The sequence below is a fragment of the Trematomus bernacchii genome, unplaced genomic scaffold, assembly GCF_902827165.1.
Source record: "Trematomus bernacchii unplaced genomic scaffold, fTreBer1.1, whole genome shotgun sequence".
NCBI classification, from domain to species: domain Eukaryota; kingdom Metazoa; phylum Chordata; class Actinopteri; order Perciformes; family Nototheniidae; genus Trematomus; species Trematomus bernacchii.
This window is the reverse complement of record NW_022988082.1, coordinates 1,270,281-1,289,122: the sequence shown is the minus strand read 5'-3', so window position 1 is coordinate 1,289,122 and position 18,842 is coordinate 1,270,281. Positions and strand designations below refer to the sequence as shown.

General features: G+C 43.8%; 1 protein-coding gene across 1 annotated transcript in view; it reads right to left on the bottom strand.

The window, feature by feature from the left end:
- The window catches only part of LOC117474894 (glycine receptor subunit alpha-3-like), a 96,943-nt gene extending 78,498 nt beyond the window's left edge, over nucleotides 1-18,445 (bottom strand). The window contains exons 1-6 of the mRNA XM_034120919.1: nucleotides 18,221-18,445; nucleotides 16,243-16,354; nucleotides 16,005-16,125; nucleotides 15,537-15,917; nucleotides 10,241-10,371; nucleotides 4,331-4,398 (exon numbers count right to left, since the gene is read on the bottom strand). Of these exons, the coding sequence (XP_033976810.1) occupies nucleotides 4,331-4,398; nucleotides 10,241-10,371; nucleotides 15,537-15,917; nucleotides 16,005-16,125; nucleotides 16,243-16,354; nucleotides 18,221-18,445 (1,038 nt within the window). The remainder of the gene's footprint in view (nucleotides 1-4,330; nucleotides 4,399-10,240; nucleotides 10,372-15,536; nucleotides 15,918-16,004; nucleotides 16,126-16,242; nucleotides 16,355-18,220) is intronic.
- Between the last annotated feature and the right edge of the window lie 397 nt (nucleotides 18,446-18,842).

Below are 18,842 nucleotides of genomic sequence, written 5' to 3'. Positions count from 1 at the left end.
GGAGACGTCCTTTTATAGTGTGTGAAACATGTGGTGCTTGAAACATGTAAGTATTTCAATTTATAGAATTGCAAATTTAATTTTGGAAAAAGCAATATAATTGGGAGTAATACATGCGGGGCCTTGGATCACTCATTGCAATGATGCATATTTTTGACAACCCATATCGTTTAGAGAGAAGGGGTCACTCAACCCACCCAGCAGTTGTTTTAAATCTTACTTGTAGCTTCACAGGGAGCGCACGGCACCAAATTATGAGTTTAAAAGACAAGCGCCACCACCTCCTGATGGTCATCCATTTAATCAGGGATGACCTGAAGTTTAGAGATGTTATTTAAAGTAGAAACATATCCGCCATAAGTGAAAATTCCTAAATTGAACTACAAACCATGGATGAAATAACTACTGTTTTTAAAATCCTTGATAGAGGAGGGAGTAACTGTTACATGCTCGGACACCCAAGGTTCCACACACTGTTAAAGGGGTTAGCATAGTTCTTTAAACAGACTAGAATTGAAGATAAATTAGTGAAATGAGTTATTGATATTCCACCGGTTTTCACACCATTTAAGGAACTTTATCACTGCATTAGAACAGACCACCCAAAGGTACTGAAGTAGGAACCATAAGTGATGAAATTCTCCAATTGTTGTAACTGACCAAAATCTTCTCCCAGAAATGACTGTCTGAAATGCCGTATCCCAGAGTAGATGTTTGATGGTATCATGGAACTAAACCCTTGTATGCAGTCTTGCTACAGGATTAGACTGGGACCTGTGCACTTGTACAGCCAGTGATGTTTTATATGCAGTACCAATGACAGTGGGGCAGTTAATCAACATGGCGAAACACCCCAAAACCAGTAGGGCTAGGAGACCAGTCAAAGGAGGGAGTTTAGGCTCCACAGTGTACAAGGATAGCATAGGGGGGCCCAGGGGAGTGCTAGATGTTAGTTGCATTCCATGTACCCGCACCCTAACGTACCGATTGATCACCACGGCCTTTTCTAGAAGAACATATTACTTTCATACTTTAAAAAGTATGAAAGGGGGGAGGGTACATTTCTCATAAGGGAACAGTTTCAATTGCTAGCAGAACAAGACGACTCAACCCATATACAGATATTGATGAAAATGAAGACAGTGTGTAAATGATGTTAAATGATATGGATGATAAATGATGAGATTGTTCAAAGAATGTCCAAATCATGTGATATTTCAAATGATGAAATCATTAGAATGAAGAACCAGCTACAAAGTGGTATTATTTTCCACTATTCTAAAAATAGTTTCTTTTTTTTTTATGTTTTATACTGTTACCAGTGATGCGATTTTAAATTGTATGTTTTTTATGCTTTGTATAACAAGTGCCTTAACAACTGAATGTGGTATGGGAACGGTTTCTGTGAAAGGGAGTAAGAAATGTTCCAATACCACAAGTTGCTGCTATATTGAATGATTAAAACTAGAAGTTATGCACAAGGGAACACTTTTATGTTTGAAGACCAGCCAAAGTATTTTTTGTATTTGTTGTATTTTTGATGATGGTTATTTAAACCATTACATTTATGATTTTATGTTTTTTGATATGAGATATGTACTATGCACAGTTCAGATGAACTCATTACTTTCAGTATTGTGTTCACACCTTAAAAGGTGTGAAAGGAGGGATTGTTAGAAATTAAAATTCAATGTTTTATGGCATGATTTAGTCTAAAACATACCGTCAGTTTAAAAGCAGTCAGATGAAGAACTTATTACTTTTAGTATTGTGTTCACACCTTAAATGGTGTGAAAGGAGGGATTGTTAGAAATTAAAATCAATGTTAAACAGCATAATTCAGTCTAAAACATATCGTCAGTTTAAAGCTGTTTTATTGTGGAAAAGCCCGGAAGTTCTCAGGAAATCAATGCCAAGCTTTTATTCTGAAAAATCCTTTATCCGGTTAGCTTGTGACTAATGTTGCGTTTTCTGAATGTAAAGTGAAAATGACTTGGAGTGTTACACACCAAATCGTACGGACTTTAACACTACATCGATAGACGTTAAGATATTATTACTGCTGAATATTAAATGGTCTAGTTGATCGTAGTGTTTACAGATACGTGAGAAGCTATGACGTCAGAGGGAATTTCCGTAAAATAAGAACTGCCGGAGCGGAACCACTAGGACTTCTAAACTAAGTATTACAGCTGTTTATAAGGTATTAAATAGAAAGTCATGACAGAGATAATGAGGAGAAAATGCTTAAGGAAGTAGGCAGAGAATATCAATGTCGAAATCATCTGTGCTCTCGCGATATCGAACCGGCAAATGAGTAGGGGGCCACCCACTATTTGCACAGCGGGAGACGACGAGACATGGATAAAAACAGCGGACAGAGGACCGCTCGGCCCTTTTTCTTCGCTGCAGCCTCCCTGAAGACAACGCCGGCTTTGTCTCTCCATTACCCATGCTTGTTATTCAACCACGTTACTTAATTAAACTACCCATTTGAACCTTTTCAGAGACTCCATTAGTCTCGTTATTTTAAGTTTCTTTCCTGGGAGCGAGAAGATCACGATTTATCAACAGGTCGGAACTAGGCATAGTGGAAACGCAACCAAAAACGGGCCCGGCACGACACGGCACGCTTAAACCGCGCTCCGCGCCATGGTGGAAATGCGCCATAACACCCATGAGAAAATATTCCAGATTGTGTGCCCAGGTCATAAGCGTCAAGAGGTATGGAGACATCACCACGAGGCCACTGCACATGGTGGAGCAGAGAGGACGTTGGGCTCTCTGAGACGGCACTTCTTTTGGGTCGACATGGCGAAAGAGGTGCAGGTTTTCCAGTCTGGGTGTGTTGTTTGCAGCCTACAGAAGGACAGGTTAGAACCAAGGGCCCCTTTAAACCCTGTTGTTGTCACTTACCCCTTAGAGGTAGTAGCCCTTGATTTCCTTTCCCTCAGCAGGACTAGTGACTCGTATCAAAATATTCTGGTTATGACAGACATGTTCACACGCTACACTTGGGCTGTGCCCACTCGGGATCAGACGGCTAAAACTACAGTACGTGCTATTTGGTCCCACATTTTGAATCTGACCTGCTAAAAGCAGGACTACCCCATACCATCTTGCAGGGAATGGACGGGTAGAGCGAATGAATCAGACCCTTCTTAACATGCTCCGTACTATGGAGGCTGAAAAACAGAGTAGGTGGCCAGAGCTGTTGCAAGCCTACAACAACACAACACATAGCACCACAGGGTTTTCCCCTTCTTACCTGATGTTCGGCCGGCACCTCAGACTCCCTGTAGATGTTGGGTTAGGTGTCATACAGGAGAAACCAGAGGGTTGGTTGGTAGGCTGGGTCCAGCCTACCCACACTGACAGGTGCACTTGACATGTTATTTCTCGTTGTTATTTACGTTATGCTTCGGTCCTTAAGTATGTGATTACTAAATGTTTAGCTATCCTTTCACATGTCATACAAAGTATGAAAGGCATACATCTTAAAATTATTTAATTGAATGTGAAGGGTATCAGCCAAAATCCTATCCTTCCTAAAGAAAGAATGTCATACACCCTTTCTCCAAGAAACCCACCTTGCTGATCTTGAACACATTCAATTGAGGAGGAGCTGGGATGGCCAGGTGTTCTACTCTTCTCACAACTCTAAAAGCAGGGGGGTTGCTGTTCTCCTACATCGCTGTCTGCCCTTTACCCTTGATAGAACAGTAACTGATAAAGAGGGCTGTTATGTACTTTTATCAGGCTACTTGTATGTTAACTAGTTGTCCTAGGCTGTATATATGCCCCTAATGTATTTGAAGCCTCCTTTATCCCACAACTTCTCTCAGATTTGGCAACTTTTTCTGTCACAACTAATGAACCTGTTGCGAGGGGCGTACATCAGGGGTGCCCACTTAGCCCTCCTCTCTTTTTTTAGCGTCTTGAGAAACTCCTGCTAATTGCTCGAAAGTGTATTTTACACAGATGGATAAAAGACACCCTTCCTAATGTTACGCGCGGCAGTGGTTTAGTCTGTAGGGGCTCGCACTTTGGACTGAAGGGTCGCCGGTTCACATCCCGATCGGAACAAGCTATAGTTTGACTGGTGAGAGAGAAGCCAGCTCACCTCCTGGGCAACTGCTGAGGTGCTCTTGAGCAAGGCATATATATATATATATAGTGTGTGTATAGTGTGGCTATATATTAGCCATTCACAACACTATCTTTGAATGAGTACAACATTCTTAAAATACTTTTTACAAAATCTCTTTAGTCTGCTATAATATATTTATGATTACTCATCATATTTTTTTGCAGTATCTCTGTTACTTACCATGGTGGTTTCAGCAATGGAGCCAAAGCTGTTTATGAAAATGTTACAGGACACGTTGACTGGAGGACCTGCAGAGAGAGGGGGGAGATGTTTTGAGTTATATTTTTCAAAAACACTATATGTACATATTAGCAAACAATTTCCCTATAACACCAATATGTTTGAAAGCATCAAAATGAATATGTTGATCAAATCTCAACCCCAGCCGGAGTCCGGCCCTGATATTACAGAGCCAGCTCACCTTGCCTCGCTCTGTCTACTGCTGTCAATCAGTGTGGCATGTCTCAGCAGCCATGCCCTCAGCTCCGCCTCTTTGCTCTTGTTAGGATTAGGCGGGAGCAGGCGGGAGTAAGGTGCTGATGTCACTGCCAAAATTATGCCGGTCGGCTCCGCCCATTTTGGCATTCACAGCTGCTCTGCAGAAAGGGGGAAGAGCCTAATCCCAGCCTTTCATAAAAAGGGCTTCTCGTTGTTTTAAAAAAATATTACGATCACCATGTTTTACCACCTTTCTATCTCCGTGGACCTCCAAAAGCCAGACGAGTACCCGAGAACGGATCCTGGACAGGAGCAGGAAATGGGGAAGAAGCAGGGGCTGACTCCAGACAGAACACACCGAGACGTATGGTGTCAGGCTGGGAATTGGGAGGCAGGGGGCTAGCATGCCTGGGGCTAGCAGGCCGGGAATCACATGTCGAGAGGAAGTCCATAGGCACGTTCACACCGGAGTACTTTTCCCACAATAGTTCATCAGAACTACGATATATTTGCGTTCACACCAAAAAAAAACAGGAACTAAAGTAGTTCAAATTAGTTCATCTGACCCGCTTTTCAGTCCCTGCTAGAGAGCAGGGACTGCCGTGGGAGAAAATAGTTCATACGTCTGATTGGCTGTGCGGAATGCAAACCACGCCCCGTTTAACTCTGATTTTTTTTTGGAGCGGCCATTGTATTTGCTGGCATTATTAGCCCAGCACACCAACGAGAGTACTTTTGTGAAAGCAGTTATTATGGCAACAATAAGAATACGAAAATCATCGGAGCGGTGGAGTGATGAGGATGTGTCGGCACGTCTGGCGATTTACTCGGAGGATGGGATCCAGCAGCTTCTACTGAAGGCAGTTTCCAACTGCAAAATGTATCAGCGTTGTTCGGTAAAGTTAGCCGACATGGGAATCTTCCACAGCGCACACTCATGCCGGGACAAAATATAGAAACTAAAGCAGGACTACAAACAAAAAAAAGACCATAATAACAAGAGTGGTAACGGCCGGAAGACCCGTAAATGGTATGATCGATTGGATGCTCTGCTCGGCGACAGACCCTCATTCTCCGGCGGATTCAGTGGCCTGTGAATTGTCCAACGACGACTACTAAGAAGGTAAAATAAACTACATGCACTGCACTGTTTTAATCTGCACAATACTGGTCTCAGATGTACTTTTATTTGCTCAGTAGATCGAGCTAGCCATGCTAGCCAGAACTGGCTAACACTGCTAGCCAGTTCAGCCTAGCATGGCTAATAACATCATTCTCGGCCGCTATGAAAACGTTTTTGACTTGTGAATAAGTGTGTAATGTTTTCTGTAATTTGCTTCACTAACTCATGGCACTAATCGTGTGTTTCAGGCGAGGCAGGACAACTCTCTGGATTGGAAACAAGTGAGCTTTCCCCTCCGGATCACAACAGCAGCACTTTCTCATCTCCTTTTCAACCATCCAAACACACTGTAACTACTCTGGTCTTGAAAGAACGTTACGCATCGAACTGATCTCCACTAATCACGTTTATTTCCTTCTTGGTACAATTATGAAACACCGTGAAAATACATCGTTTACACTTTTAGCGCCCTTTTCACTCTCATAAACATCCGGGCTAGAGGTCACATGACTGCCGGTAAGAAAACTTATCATTTTTGGACAAAGTTCAAGCGTTCATTAAGCACTCTAAACAAATATAAAACAATAAATAAGGGCACTTTGAGCGTCAGCTATTTGATGCTATCTTATCTTCTACTTTACACTTGCATTTTGTACACTGTCCCTGTGTGCACCATGTCCAATGTTGTCTCTGTTGACAACCTACTAGGCGATTAAACTGATCTTGTATCTTGCATATTTCACATTAGGAAAGCGGGCACGGGATGACAGCTTCCTTGACACCATCATGGCGATGGACTGCCGTGCCATGGTCAGCAAGGAGAATGAGGACCTGCGTGCCAAGGAGATGCACGACGAACGGCTGCTGCATTCACACAAGGCCCAGGAATCGGACGACCAGCTGCTCATGGTGATGGCGCGCCAGGTGGAGCAACAAAATACCTTTCAGGCTGGGCTTCTGGCAGTGCTAAGCGAGCTGATTAAATCCAACAGGCCTTCAATACAAAAATTAAGAAAACTTGTCGTCGTTGATAAACTGTACAATGACTTGTTGGGAGGCGTGTGGTGCAGTGGTCTGGTGCGTTGGTGTTCGGATCAGGGGAGCACAGGTTCAAACCCCACTGCAGTCAGGATGTCGTTGTGTCCCTGGGCAAGACACTTCACCCCAAATTGCCTACACCTGGGACAGTTCATTTTGTATTATTGTGATTATATATATATGCCACTGTTATTAATACTGACACCTAACTTTGCACTAAGGTGTGTCTGCTGCTGAGCCTACCTATTGTTATTATATATATATATATATATATATATATTGCCACTGTTATATTGTTTTGATACTACTGACACTTATTGATCTGCTGCTGATAAATAAAAGAGAACCTACATGGCGATTAAACAGATCCTGTATCTTGCTTATTTCTCCTCTGACACTTTATCTTTACAGTGACCTGTGTAGCATCCTATACATCACATGTAAGTGATTATTCTGATACCATCATGTTTCATCGGTTATAAACTGGCGAAGCTTTATTTATTGTGTCCCACCCCAAATATGTGGCTTTGAAAAAGATCATTTCATTGTATTTCAAAATGGCGTCCATCAACACAAACACTATTTATAGAAAGAGAAATGGTTAAGTTTGTAATTACCAGTGTTGTGAGTTCAATATTTTAATTAATTATAGTAAGGGAACATCTTAGGAGTTAGTGTACTGAGTTCCTCTCAGGAGGATATATAATAAAGGTGTGTTAACTGCTGAGCCTATTTACTGTGCAATACTTTTTTCCATAATCACAGTTTTATTCATTTAGATTATGGACCTCTAAAACACATCTGCCACATCAGTTGAGTTTTGACATACCACAACCAGCCAGCCAGTCTTAACTTTGATTGTTATCCTAACCCTCAGAGAAAGAGACATGTGGTGTGTTGTCTTTTTTCACCTGTATGGTGTGGTTCTGGGCGACAACACACAGTGAAGATGATCTGCTGCACGGCACTAGCATCATGACTGTCTTTGTTTAAACCAGCAGCAGTGCAGCGGTACACAGACTAACCTGTGTGTGTGTAACGTAGTTCTTCAGGTGTGTATGCTTAACATGTATGTATTTATCACAGTAAAGATGGTATACAAAAGCTTTTTAAAGAGCTTTCAATCTCATCCCATTGTCTTTAACACACATTTAACATAATAATATACTCATATTAATATACAAATATACAGTATGAGTACTGTTTTGATACTGACATGTTATCTTTGCACTAAGGTGTGTCTGCACTATTGTAATTTTGTCTGTTGACTGTGGTAAATAAAAGAGAGAACCAAATGCACTGTACAAAAGATCAGCTTTATTGTCAATTTACAATTTCCATGCTGTTCAGATGTCTCATAAGGGCTGTGCGCGTGTCTTGCCCCCCGGCGATTTTTTTAGGCACGGGTACACACTCCTGGTTGTTGGTGTTGCGTCTCCTCAACGTTGCTTCCAGGCGAATACAGAGGAGTTGAAAAGAGCCCTTGGACATTCGTAAATCTTTGATCCACTGCACATTGGTGTACGTTGTCACCACCTTCTCCCAACAGGCCGATGTTCTATTGTTCACCCAGAGAGAGCGCGGGACACGACGCGTTCCGTAGTATTCGCATATCTGGAATACATACAAAGACACAAATTATCACTACATAACTCCATAAATCCTACATTAGATAGTATTAATGTGATTTAATGAACGTACCATTGCTGTTCTTTGGGCGTGATAACGGTCATCATTCTCAGCTGTCCTATGGCGAAACATGTCCATAGCGTGTGCTTTTCGTGGTCCAATCCTTTTGTTAAGGCTTCTTAACCGCCTTCGCCTCCGACTCAGCATTTCTATTGCATTTGAATGGTCGATCTGTATTTGTATTTGTGGCTGAGTTATTGGCTTAAATAACTCAGTTACGAAGCTGTATAACACGAGCACCAAAACGTCAACTCCATACCGTGTCTGAGGTCGGAAGGTAAACAGAAGCATACAGCGGAAGCGGAAGTTTTTTTTCTTCTTCTTCTCTCGGTTTTTTGGCGGATTGCAACTTTAAGGTGCATACCGCCACCTACTGTACTCGCCGTGAAGTTATTTGCGGCCTGCCAGTAAACCCAAAGCAGAAGAAGAAGAAGTGACGTCAGCGGCTCATTTGCCTAATCCACCCCCAGGAACTCATTTTGGTGTGAACGCGATCTGCTGTAGTTCATCAGAAGAGCTCTCATGAACTAAAGTTCTCATGAACTACTGTGGGAAAAGTACTTGGTGTGAACGCGCCTCATAATCCAGCCAGGTAAGAACTTCACTAAACATGGCTTCTCTGTTGCCATCTGGTGCGCCTCTGCCAGAGCAGCCTCTTTCTGCTGAACACTGGACGCTCCCCTCCACCTACCATAACAGCAAGCCAATAAAAAGGTAAAACTAAGTAACTCCACCTCAAATGGATCATCTGCTGGGTCCATCTTTGGTTAGATCCTTCTGTCAGGGTTGAGCGAAGCAGGCAGGACCCAAATGCAGATTTCACAGAAAACACCTTTATTTAAAGGCTACAAGAAAAAATACAAAGCTCTTCCCAGTGAACACAGTCAAGGACAAACAAGGATCTAACAATGACAGACAGAAAAACCAGAACTTAAATGCACACAAGACTAATCACAAAAACAAGACACAGGTGAGGAGGGAGGAGAAAACACAGGGGCACAATCGGGTAATCAGGCAGGAGGGAACACAGACAGAAAGCAACAGGCAAGATGAACACTTTTCAAAATAAAACAGGAAACCAAAGACAGAATAAGACAAGACAAAACACAACACCGACAGATCGTGACAATGTAGCTTTTTCTGCATGTAAACGGTCTGCAGAGTCACAAACTCTAACACAGAAAAGACCTGTCTATGCTGCCCCAGAACGCCTCGTTGGGGATTTTTCATTTTCCATTTTTTTCTTCCTGGGTATGGTGACGTAACCATACCCAAATGGACCAATCTGCGGAGCCGTTACGTTACGTTACTTCCTCACACACACTCAATCTTTTCTCAGCTGCAGCTCCGCGGATTTCTCAGCCTGAGACGGCGGAACGCGGCGAGGCTGCGGGTGTGTGTGTGCTCGGGCTAGTTTCGGGCTGGGTTTCGCTGTGTCTCCCCACAGGGAGGGGGGGGCAGGAGCTCCAACAAGCCGTGTAGGACAGAGAGTGAATACACATACTATACAGAGATGCTGTATGAGAAACCAATGTGAGTTTGGAACATTGCACAATGTAAATCTATTCTAGTAGACCTCAACAATGGAATTATGATCAGTAGAAATGGCCATGACATGGGATCTTTAAGTTTAAGAACATGTCTCTGTTTAGCAAACTGACAGAGGGGACACCAGTGGCTGCCAAAACTAAATCAGCTTCTATGTGTTACACAATTGATCGATGCATCACAATGGACTCCACTTTGCCCTTTGTGTTCTTGTTGGAAAATACAGACGGACACAAAGATAGCCAAGTATGTACCTTTAAAATTTGGTCTTATCCTGGCATCATATCCAGATGTTCTGCCCATCAGTTTGTCCAGGAAGTCAGAGGGAGACATTGGGACCGGCCGTGTCTTCGCAGCGCTGTCCACTTCCTTACAGTGACCAACACTGTAAGAAAACAAAACAAATATGTAACAATAATCATCTGTGACATTTTCTCATCAGGGTGTGTTGGGTATTCTGCTTTGCTACTTGTCAACTGAAGTGAAGCATGAAGTAAAAAGATATGATTCTACACTGTATTGAAGTAAACATGTATTGTTTGAACTGTTTTATGTAATCACAAGGGTTTTGATAATCACTTAGAAAAAGAATGTTATTCTCACTTTTAAATTCACTGGCTTAGAGATTCTGTGTGTCACACACCAACATCCTTCTTATCATCCCTAAAAGCCAGATGCGGTCATTAAGTCGTTAAAAGACATCGTTAAATAGGTGAAGGAAAGTTTAAATGTCTGAAGGAGGATAGTTTAGGTGAAAATATCCCCTGGGAAAGGAATGTAGAGTAAGATAAGGTAAAGATAAACATTGACTTTTGACCTGGTGGGGCTTGAGATCTCACTCTCTGGTCAGACCTCTGATTGAACTCGGCCAGAAGCGAATCCAGCCAATCAGGGCACTTGGGGGAGGTGGTCAGTTTAAACAGCTCCTCCCCAGGGGCTCTCTGATTCGCTTGGGAGTAAAGTGGGAAGGAAGAGATGACCCATCTCCGCCCCAAGGACAGATATGAATACTGATGTTTGTGTGTGTAAAAATGCTTTTTTGGTTTGGTGAGTGGCAGGTCCTGATAACTGTGTCCGTATCGCATCACAAACCTGAAGTCCAATTTCTTTTTGGTTTGATGAGTTGGCGGGTCCCGACGCATTTATCCGCATCGCATCACAAACCTAAAAGTCCAGAGTGCTCGAGTACTCTGTATAACTTGTATATGTGTTTGGTTTCCTACTAGAAGTAAACTCAGATAATTTGTTATAACTTTGATTCCTTTCTTAATTTAATAGAGATCCAGCCTCATCCAACGAACGGCGCGTAGCAGAAGTGTTCTACTCCAACAAGCACCATACATCACTGTTGTGACCAGCTTCTATGTTGATGTTATGAACAGCCTGAGGATTAAAACTGCATGAGACCACTTTAGAGTCTAAGATTTCCAACCACAGAGTTGAATGATTTTGGAAAGTAGGCTGTAAAAGAGTAAAACTTGTAAGACAAAAATGCAAACAACACCTGGGGCCTCATTTATAAATGTGGCGTACGCTCAAAAGATGGTGTACGCCAATTTCTAAGCAACCTTTGCGATTTATAAAAAACAAACTCATACGCACAAAAACGGGATAGATCAGAAACTAAGACACAGTTGGCAGAAGGAAGAATGGAGAGAAATATGTGAAAATAATACCATAAATAAAATGTTACCTCTCATTTATATATGAAGAATTCATCTGCAAAAATTGATTAAAGCCAATCTTAAAATGATTAAACAAACGCCTGTTTGCGACTCTTGAGTGCACACAAATGATGTGGTAAGCAGAAGGACAGAATTACGTCTAAACTGATACCGTTTTGCATTTGATAGGTTGTATAGATACGAGCATGGTTTTATATACCATCATGTTTAATCCTCCTTCAACCTGCCCTCACGGAGAGCTCTGACACAGGGGCAGACACAGGCAGCCTAGTGTAGAGCTGCTGCCCGGCCCATGCCTCAAAACACAAACACACACACACACACACACACACACACACACACACACACACACACACACACACACACACACACACACACACACACACACACACACACACACACACACACACACACACACACACACACACACACACACACACACAGTCTGCTGTCTGTATGAGTCTGCTTAACGATGGGGATGTGTCTTCGAGGAGTGTGTGAGTAGTGCTCGACATCATGTGGGTTTTTCTCTCTGAAACAGCAGCACAGTATTCCTGCCTGGCAGTGGATGTTGATGCTCACTTCCACTGCCAATGTGTGTAATAGAAGGGATGATATTAGATTAGAAATCACAGTGATTAGATTCCTATTGAGTTTGGTGATCCTTACACTATTATGACAGTGAGTGGTCTCTATTTAAATGCAATGATGTTTGCCCTCAAAGCAAATGGGCTCCATGTAATCAATATTGTTTTAATAATGATAATTATATTTTTTATTATTATTATTATTATTATTATTATTATTTAAAAGTAAAGAAGTATGGGCTTCGAAATGTACTCAAGTCAACAGTAGCCGTAACTAACTGGTAACTGGACCTCACTTTATATTAATAGAAAATTAAAGAACTTCTATTTCAAACTGTAACATTCAACAGTCAACATTGTCATTGTTAGCCAATGAATGTATCCAGGCTGAACAACCACTATTTAGAAAATAAGCAGAGAAAAACATAGTGTAGTGGGGACAAGGAATAAACAAAATATTTGCCATCACCTAGATGTCTCTGTTTTCAAAACACACTGACTCTAAATAATAATGAACACGCCACCAAATGCAGATTGAAACTAAAGTAAAATGTAAGAAGTAGAAACGGGGGGTTACGTATTGTAACCCTAGTTCTATAAGCACAGGAGGAGCCCTCTACTGGACTCTATGGGTACTACTCTCATCAATGATACTTGAGCGTTCACATACTGAAGTTGTATAAACGTAGCCGGCCAATCAGGGCGAGGCTACCTGAATGTGTGCGCAGGCCCACAGTATATAAGACAGCTACACCTCCTGACTGTCATCCTACACCCTCTTCAGCGAGCGGCATAGGGAAGACAGGGCCCCTAGATAGAGGGCTCCACCTGTGCTTAAAGAACTAAGGTTACAATACGTAACCCCCCCGTTCTATCTCACACAGGCTCCGCCCTCTACTGGACTCTGTGGGTACAGTGGGTGGAGCCCCGATGAATAGCCATCGCACCCCAACTTCCTATCACCCGGTTGTGACCGTGGAGAAGTCGGGGCCGCAGCTTACTTTGCTGGGTAGAGCCTAATTGGTCTGAATAAGCCCATAGCTCCACCCTGCTGCCAGGGCAAGTGACTACACACTGCACACCACGTTTCCCAGGTCCCTACGGAGCATGGGAAACGTAAGTGTACTATGTCCTCCACACTCACACGCTTACCTCGTGTAGAGTGTGCACGGACCTCAGCGGGGAGAGTCTTCCAGACCTGTATGGGGCTTACTGCGCACCACGTTTCCCAGGTCCCTAAGGAGCATGGGAAAATGTAAGTGTATTATGTCCCAGGGGGTCAGATACAGCTTACCGACCCACAGCCCCCCTCTTTTCACCAGTCCTGTGTTGCCCCAGCAAGCACAGACGATGAGAAGGAGCCAGACATGTCCAAGAGATAGAACCTTATGAACGGGCTTGGCGTAGACCAAGATGCCGCCGTACATATGTCCTCCACACTCACGCCGTCGAACAAGGCTGTCGACACAGCCACACCACGTGAAGAGTGTGCACGGACCCCAGTGGGGAAAGGCTCTCCCCCTGTATGGGGTGGAAGACTAAAGCCGTCTAGCTGTATAACCTTTCAGGGAGAAGAGCTCCAGAGGCTCAAACGGTTCTGTAACCAAAGCCTCAAGCACCAATGGCAGTTCTTATTGTGGGGTGGAGACATGCACCACTGGGCACTGTCTCCTGATCCCCTGCAAAAAACGCTTCATAAGCGGTTGGCTAAAGACTGGTCTGCCGCCAAATCCCTCATGACAGGACGAGATGGCTGCTGCATACACCTTGACCGGTGTTGAGAATCAGGGTGGAGGATGTGATGTTTCCCACCCGCACTGCCTGGGGTGTGCCCGTCAGGAAGTTCAGGATCCAGTCACAGAGGGCGCTGTTGAGGTATGTTTTGTAGAGTGTATGTGTGTGTTGTACATTGTGTAGGTGTGGGTGTGTGTGTGTGAGAGTTGATGTGCCGGGCAGACAGGCGGGTCTCAGTAGCTTAAGGTAGTATCTGACGTTCAAGCGATCGACTATCCCTTTGCAATGTAGCATCATATTGGATAGGGGCTGAACTTGTCCTGGATTGGAATTTTTTCGATCATTTCCCTAGGAGGAGTTTGCAAAAATGTGCTTAAAAAACATGAAAAACACAAATATTTGAAAATGGCCGACTTTCTGGGGGGCGGGGCTAAGGGAAGGCAATTTGAAATATGTGTGCAATCATAATAGCAACGTGTATACAGTGTTTCGTGAATATCGGAAAAACTATATGCGAGTAGTTTGGAGTAATTTGCGACTTGTAAATCGTCAAAAATGGTGTATTCGCTGTTAACTAACGACCTCCACGATTGAGCTATCAAAAATTTGCTTCACAATTTAGCATCATATTGGATAGGGGCTGAACTTGTCCTGGATTGGAATTTTTCCGATCATTCCCCTAGGAGGAGTTTGCAAAAATGTCCTTAAAATGCATGAAAAACGCACATTTTTCAAAATGGCCGACTTTGTCGGGGGCGGGGCTAATGGAAGCTAATTAGAAATATGTCCGCAATTCCATGAGGAATGTCTGTGCCAAAATTCGTGAAGTTCTGAGAAACATAGGGGGCGCTAGTGAGCAGTTTCTTTTTAAATTTAGTTTTTTTTTTACATTGTCAAAAAGGTCGTGGGCTGTGACATGTGCCCCAAGTTTTGCGTCCGAAGCTCATTTTATGCTATCGCATTTTAAAAGAAAATGTATAGGCCACGCCCACATTAATTACAAATAAAAAAAGTAGGTGGAGCTTTGGGTTCCAAGAGGATTATTTGTAGAACAGGTCCACCCGGATATGTGTGCAACATTTCAGGTCATTCGGAGTTACGGTGTGATTTTCATATGTGGCGCTAGCGAGCACATTGGACAATTTGAACCCATTGACTCCAGAATATTGTAGTTTTCACCAGTCCTGGCGTCCGTGCAAAATTATACAACTTTTGAAGCGTCCTAAAGGCCTCAAAAACAGGAAACGCCAGCAGAAAAATAATAATACCTAGGATAACAATAGGTTCCTCGCACTTCGTACTAGGACGCCGTTGGGTCCTAGCGCTCCGTGCTCGGGCCCTAATAATAATAATGGGTTTAATTTAAAACACACTTCATATTTGAGTTCAAATCCCGAAGTGCTACAAGCAGTGAGCATGGAACAGTATAAAACAGTACACAACACGGTAGAATATAATAAAAAGCAGTAAAAACAAACAATAAAAAAATAAATAAAATAGTAGTAATAACAAAATAAAAGGTCTAGGAAAAGGCTTTATTGAACAGATGGGTTTTGAGGCCTTTAAAAGCATCCACGGTCTGTGGTGCTCTCATGTGGTTGGGGAGAGCGTTCCACAGACTGGGAGCAGCCGAGCAGAAAGCCCGGTCTCCCATAGTACGGAGCTTGGTCCTGGGGGGTTTGAGGAGGTTGGCTTTGCTGGAGCGGGAGGTTCGCAAGGAAGTATGAGGGGTGAGGAGTTCCTTGAGGTAGGGAGGGGCAGTTCCATGGATACACTGGTGGGTGAGGAGGGAGACCTTGTATTCGATCCTCAGTTCCACGGGGAGCCAATGTAGTGATTTCAGGATGGGGGTGATATGATCATATTTGCGCACCCTCATCAGGATCCTAGCAGTGCTGTTCTGAATGTACTGGAGCTTCTGGATGCTTTTGTTAGGGATCCCGATGAGGAGTGCATTGCAGTAGTCCAGCCTGGAGGAGACAAAGGGGTGGACTAGCTTTTCGGCGTCAGACAGAGTGAGTGTGGGGCGGAGTTTGGCGATATTCCTGAGGTGATAAAAGGAGTTCTTGCACAGCTGTTTAATGTGAGCCTCAAAGGTCAGATGGGCGTCCATTTTCACACCCAGGTTGGTGACTATTGAGGAGAGGGTAATAGAATAAAAGCCCAATGTACCGGACAGAGGCTCTAGACTCCTTTCCTCGCACCAACGTTCAGTCTGCCTGAAGCAGAGACGTCTGTCTGTTCTCTGACAGAGTGGCACGTAGCCTTCCCTCCTTCTCGATGGGGCGTACACCTCTCTCTCGATGGGGGCGTACATCTCGCTCTCGATGGAGGCTGCATCCACTGATTTTCTTCCAATTGACTGCAAACCCCCAACTTGGTTAGGTGTAAGATCAATTGGGCTGTGTGGAACATTGCCCATTCCCTGGACCTGGCCATGACTATGAGGTCGTTGAGATAAAATAAAACCCTCATGCCATGGTTGTGAAGCGGCTAAAGCGCTGTGGTCACACATTTGCTGAACGTGCATGGGGATAGGGAGTAGCCGAACGGTAGTCTGTTGTACTCGTAGGCTACCCCCTGGAAGGCAAAACGCAAATACTTTCTGTGCTTTGGAGCAATTTTGATATGAAAGTAAGTGTCCCTCAGGTCGATGGTTTGTGAACCAATCGCCCGACTGCACCAGTTCCAGTAATTGTTTTATGGTTTACATATGGAACTTTTTGCAGACAATGTGCTGATTCAGGATGCGGAGATCCAGAATGGGTCTGAATTCTCCTGTCTTCTTGGAAACCAGGAAGTACATGGAGTAAAGCTCCTTTTCTCTGTCCTGAGAGTGCACGACAGACACAGCCTGTTTTTGCAACAGGGCCTGAATCTCTGTTGAAAGGAAACCCATCTCCTCCTGGGATGATAGATTTGCCTCTCTTATGCCCCTGAATGGAGGAGGGACGCTGCAGAACCGGAGTGAATAACCCAGTTTCAGTGTCCTGTCCATCCACTCTCTCAGTACACAGCTGAGCTTCCATTCCCCATAAAACTGTGTTAGGGGACATGCAAGCAGCTGTGGAGCCGCAGCTAAGAAGCTGTAGTACTCTCTGGTGGCCCACTCCGCCGCCAAACCTTCCATAAAAGGAAGTTTGGCCCATGGGGGGCTGACATAGAAAGGGCCAATTTTCTACTGAGGTCCTTGAACGCACTGCAGCCAGCTGTCGCGGGGCCGCACGCTCCGTCATAATGCCATGATCAAACTGACGGTGAATGCATTAATCGGAACTATCACACTAGGCGAGGTGTGTTTTCTAACAACAACACGCCGGCCCTAATGTCCCTGCACCCGCATTTGACAGCACTTCCTGCGGTTTATCACACTCACATGTGCGCACCCACCGGCTGCCTCCTTTACTGGAGTTACAACGGGGGCGGCGAGTGGGGAACCGTGTCTCATAATGGGTGCCCAGTTAACATCGTATGAAACGGATCTTGCTGAATTCAATGAGACATTATGGGGAAATGTGGAATTGTGGAGAGAGATGACTCTTACTCTGGGATAAATGCAATTGTTTTTATTCAATGCATTCATCACACACACATCACTTTTCATGCCCGCTATTAAGGGCACGAAGGACAGGCCCGGGTCTCTAGAAGTGGCGACTCCATGAAGGTACGATAACTTCTTTCTTCTTCTTTAAAACGTTTTACTTTTCTAAGGATAAACATTGATTTGCATTTAACTGAGGGAAATAAGTATTTGATCCCCTTGCATGTGTTATGGTGGAGAAACCCTTGTTGGACGCACAGAGGTCAAACTCTTCTTGTAGTAGGTCTCCAGGTCTGTGCACATCTCAGGAAGGATTGTGGTCCACTCCTCTCTGAAGACCCTCTCCAAATCCTGAAGGTTTTGAGACTGATGCTTCGCATCTGGAAGCTTCAGCTCCCTCCACAGATTTTCTATGGGTTTAAGGTCCGGAGACTGGCTAGGCCCCTCCCTCACCTAAATGTGCTTCTTCTTTAGCCCCTCCTGTGTTGCCTTGGCCGTATGTTCAGGGTCATTGTCCTGTTGGAAGACCCCTCCATGACCCATTTTCAGTGTCCTGGCTGAGGGAAGGAGGCTATCGGCCATTATGGTGTGTAGTGTGTTATCAATAGTTTTCTTGGTGACTGTGGTCCCAGCTGCCTTGAGATCATTAACAAGTTCCTCCCGTGTAGTTCTTGGCTGATCCCTCACCTTTCTCATGATCATCAATACCCCACGGGGCGAGATCTTGTGTGGAGCCCCAGACCGAGGGCGACTGATACTCATTTTGTGTTTCTTCCACTTCTGAATAATGGCACCAACAGTGGTCTCCTTCTCACCAAGCTGCTTTCTGATGGTCTTGTAGCCAATCCCAGCCTGGTGCAGGTCTACAATCTGGTCCCTGAGGTCCTTAGACAGCTCTTTAGTCTCGCCCATGGTGGAAAGGTTGGAATCTGATTGATTGATTCTGTGGACAGGTGTCTTTTATACAGTTGATATTAGGAGTACTTTTTTAAAGGTAGAGGACTTATGTAACCGGTCTGTGGGAGCCAGAATTCTTGTTGGTTGCAAGGGGATCAAATACTTATTTCCCAGTTAAATGTAAATCAATTTTTACGTTTTATATGATGTACATTTCCGGATGTTCTTTTTGATATTCTTACTCTCACCGTTAAAATATACCTGCCATTAAAAGTATAGACTGTTCATTTCTTTGTAAGTGGTTACACTTACAAAATCTGCAAGGGATCAAATAATTATTTCCTCCACTGTACAAGTACACATTTCTTATTATAATTTCAGTTGTGCTGTTATCCTGCTAATGAACAAATTA